The sequence below is a fragment of the Aplysia californica genome, unplaced genomic scaffold (genome assembly GCF_000002075.1).
Source record: "Aplysia californica isolate F4 #8 unplaced genomic scaffold, AplCal3.0 scaffold00396, whole genome shotgun sequence".
Taxonomy (NCBI): domain Eukaryota; kingdom Metazoa; phylum Mollusca; class Gastropoda; order Aplysiida; family Aplysiidae; genus Aplysia; species Aplysia californica.
In genome coordinates this window covers 403,258-406,005 of record NW_004797666.1, presented here as the reverse complement: position 1 = coordinate 406,005, position 2,748 = coordinate 403,258, and the positions used below count along the sequence as shown (strand labels likewise).

At 45.5% G+C, this 2,748-nt stretch overlaps 1 protein-coding gene across 1 annotated transcript in view; it reads left to right on the top strand.

Moving 5' to 3' along the window:
- The window catches only part of LOC101863041 (metabotropic glutamate receptor 3), a 61,082-nt gene that overhangs the window by 44,321 nt on the left and 14,013 nt on the right, over nucleotides 1-2,748 (top strand). The window contains exon 4 of the mRNA XM_005103912.3: nucleotides 347-1,892. Within this exon, the coding sequence (XP_005103969.1) occupies nucleotides 347-1,892 (1,546 nt within the window). The remainder of the gene's footprint in view (nucleotides 1-346; nucleotides 1,893-2,748) is intronic.

Here is a 2,748-nt window from a genome sequence, read left to right as displayed (position 1 = left end):
ATATATATAAAATAAACAGTCAAAAGAGCACATACGTGCACTCGTTTTTTTTTCTCTCATCTCCACGCAAACGTACTCAAACAAACAAACAAACAAACATACAAACAAACAAACAAACTGAGACGTTGTAGTCGGCTTTGCCATGTTTGGTCCTGAAAGGCAAGATTGAAGCAGCTGTCACCTAAATACTGTTAATTGAGTCGACGTGGGCGCTAAACATCTATAATTACTTTTTCAAATCTTGCGTTTAAGGCAGCTTTTTGTCGGAAGTCAGTTTATGCACTTGTGCTATCGTTTGATCCATGGGATGTATAATAAATCGTTCTCCTTTCCTTGCATCTTCCAGGTACCAGATTCGCGCAATGGCAGAGCTGATCCGTCACTTCAGTTGGAATTTCATCTCGTTGGTGTACTCAGCCGACCCCTACGGTCTCAACGCAGAGAAATCTCTTCGCTCGCTCCTAGCAGGCATGGAGACGTGCATTGCCCAGAGCATCGAACTCACAGATTCTATGGGCCCGAACGACTACGACCGAGTTATAGACAACCTCAGGGTCTACAGAAATGCCCGTGTGGTGGCGCTGTACGCTGACATCAAACACATCCAGCCTTTGATGGCGGCAGTGAGGCGCAAAGAAGCTTACCGAGAGTTCATCTGGGCCGGAAGCGACACGACCAGTCTCGTTTCCGACATGGAGAACGAGAACTGTCGGTACATTCTGGGCTCGCTGAGCGTAACCTTCTTTTCCTCTACTCCTCCAGACTTCATCAACTACTATCATGATTTCATCAAAAACTACATAGATAATCAGCAAGTGTCTACCTTTAAGACAGCGTACGCAAAAGGCAAATTTGAGGGTGGGGGGACTGGAGAGGTAAACACAACGTCCAACAGTTCAGATCGTAGCCGACATACAGTGTGGTCTGGTACGGTGGAGGACACCGACTGGGACAAATACTACCCGACTTTCGCTGTCCCATACGCTATAGATGCAGTGTACGCTTTTGCCTACGCTCTACACAACTTTGTGCTAGACAACTGCCCAGGTGCAACAGGCTCCGACGTAAAGGAATGTCTACGAGGCAAGTCTCTTCTGCCCTATTTGAAATCTGTTCGCTTCCAAGGATCGTCAGGGGACGTGTGTTTCAACGACGCTGGAGACGCAGTGGGCAAAGTGGCTATAACACAATGTCAGATCCGCCACGGTGAAGCCAAGCAAGTGGCAATCGGGGCTTGGGACATGAAATACCAGAAACTAATTCTAGATAACGAGCAACAGTGGCCTAACGGGTCGAGTTTAATTCCTGCTTCAGTGTGCGCAGAACCGTGTCCTGCTGGAGACATCTACACATTCCCGAAACAAACGTGCTGTTGGAAGTGTGTTAGCTGCAAACCCAATGAAATCACGGTGAACGACACGACCAGATGTGTTGAATGTCCGGTGTTGGAGTGGCCGGACGAGACGAAAAGAGAACGTTGCTTTCCCATCGAGCCGACCTTCGTTAACATCCGAGATTCACTCCCTTTGTCCCTGGCAATTGTCGCAGTCCTGGGTTTGGGGACATCAACGGTGACTGCGTTCATCTTTTATTTATACCGGAACGAGAGAGTCATTCGCTCATCCAGTAAAGAACTCAGCTTTTTCATGCTTATCGGAGTATTTGTAGCTTTCCTGTTGGTGTTCAGCTTGCTGGTCCCTCCCACGGGTCTGTCTTGCTATGCCAGCCATGTTGGATTTAGTTTGACCTTCACCCTCGTGTATGCGCCATTGCTCGTCAAGACCAACAGGATATACCGGATTTTTGCAGCTGGGAGGAAGACTGCAGCCTTACCCAGGTGGACTTCTTCCTCCTCGCAGCTCTTCATTGCTCTGCTCTTTATCCTCATGCAGGTAAAGAAAAAAAATATAGAAGAAATACATAAATAAGTTGTTTTTAAGGAATGGGTGGGGATACTTTATGTTTTGATGTTAGTATTGTTGTTTTTGTTGTTATTGCTTTGGAGCAAAGAACTCTTGTAAACACCAACCCTCGTTTAGTGTAGGTAAAACCAAGATAGATAGACAGAACAGATTGGGGGGGAGGGGGAAGAAGTAGCTCCCTTCAACCACTCGCATGCTGGCGTTTGATCTGCCCCGACCTTCGATTTTCACACGACGCGTTCAACCGATCCAATTGTCCGAAATCGTACGTGTTTGTTTTCCTCTGTCAACAGAATCCGGCTATGGCAACAACCAGTAACCCACAACTCTTGCAACAGCTAACCAGCAATGACAACATTATGTCCAATTTTTTTTTTTTTACACTCTAAGCGCTTTTGGGTAAAAAGAAGCTCAGTGGCATGATAAAGACCTTTTAATACTGAAAATAAGATGGACAGAAGCAAAAAAAGAATCAAAAAGAAGTGAGGGCTAACCATTGGCGCCCTGTAATGATTTAAGCAATGATCTAATGAAAAATAGCCCTAGACTTCTCTGCTTCCCGTCGCTCTCTGATAGAAGAAACAAACTAGGTGTCAAGTTCCTCGCTAACGTATGAAGTTGAATTTAATAGTTTTAAGCACTGCTGTTATTACATTTAACACTCGATCGTCGTGTACAGCTCAGACTACTCAATGTCAAGATGCAAACTGTCAATAACGTATCTAAAATATTTTTGTTTATGGTGTTTTTTTTAATTGGGTGGGGGGGAATGTTGTTGTTTTCTTTTGGAGTGGGTGGGTGTGTTGAATTTGCTTGGGGGTGGGGG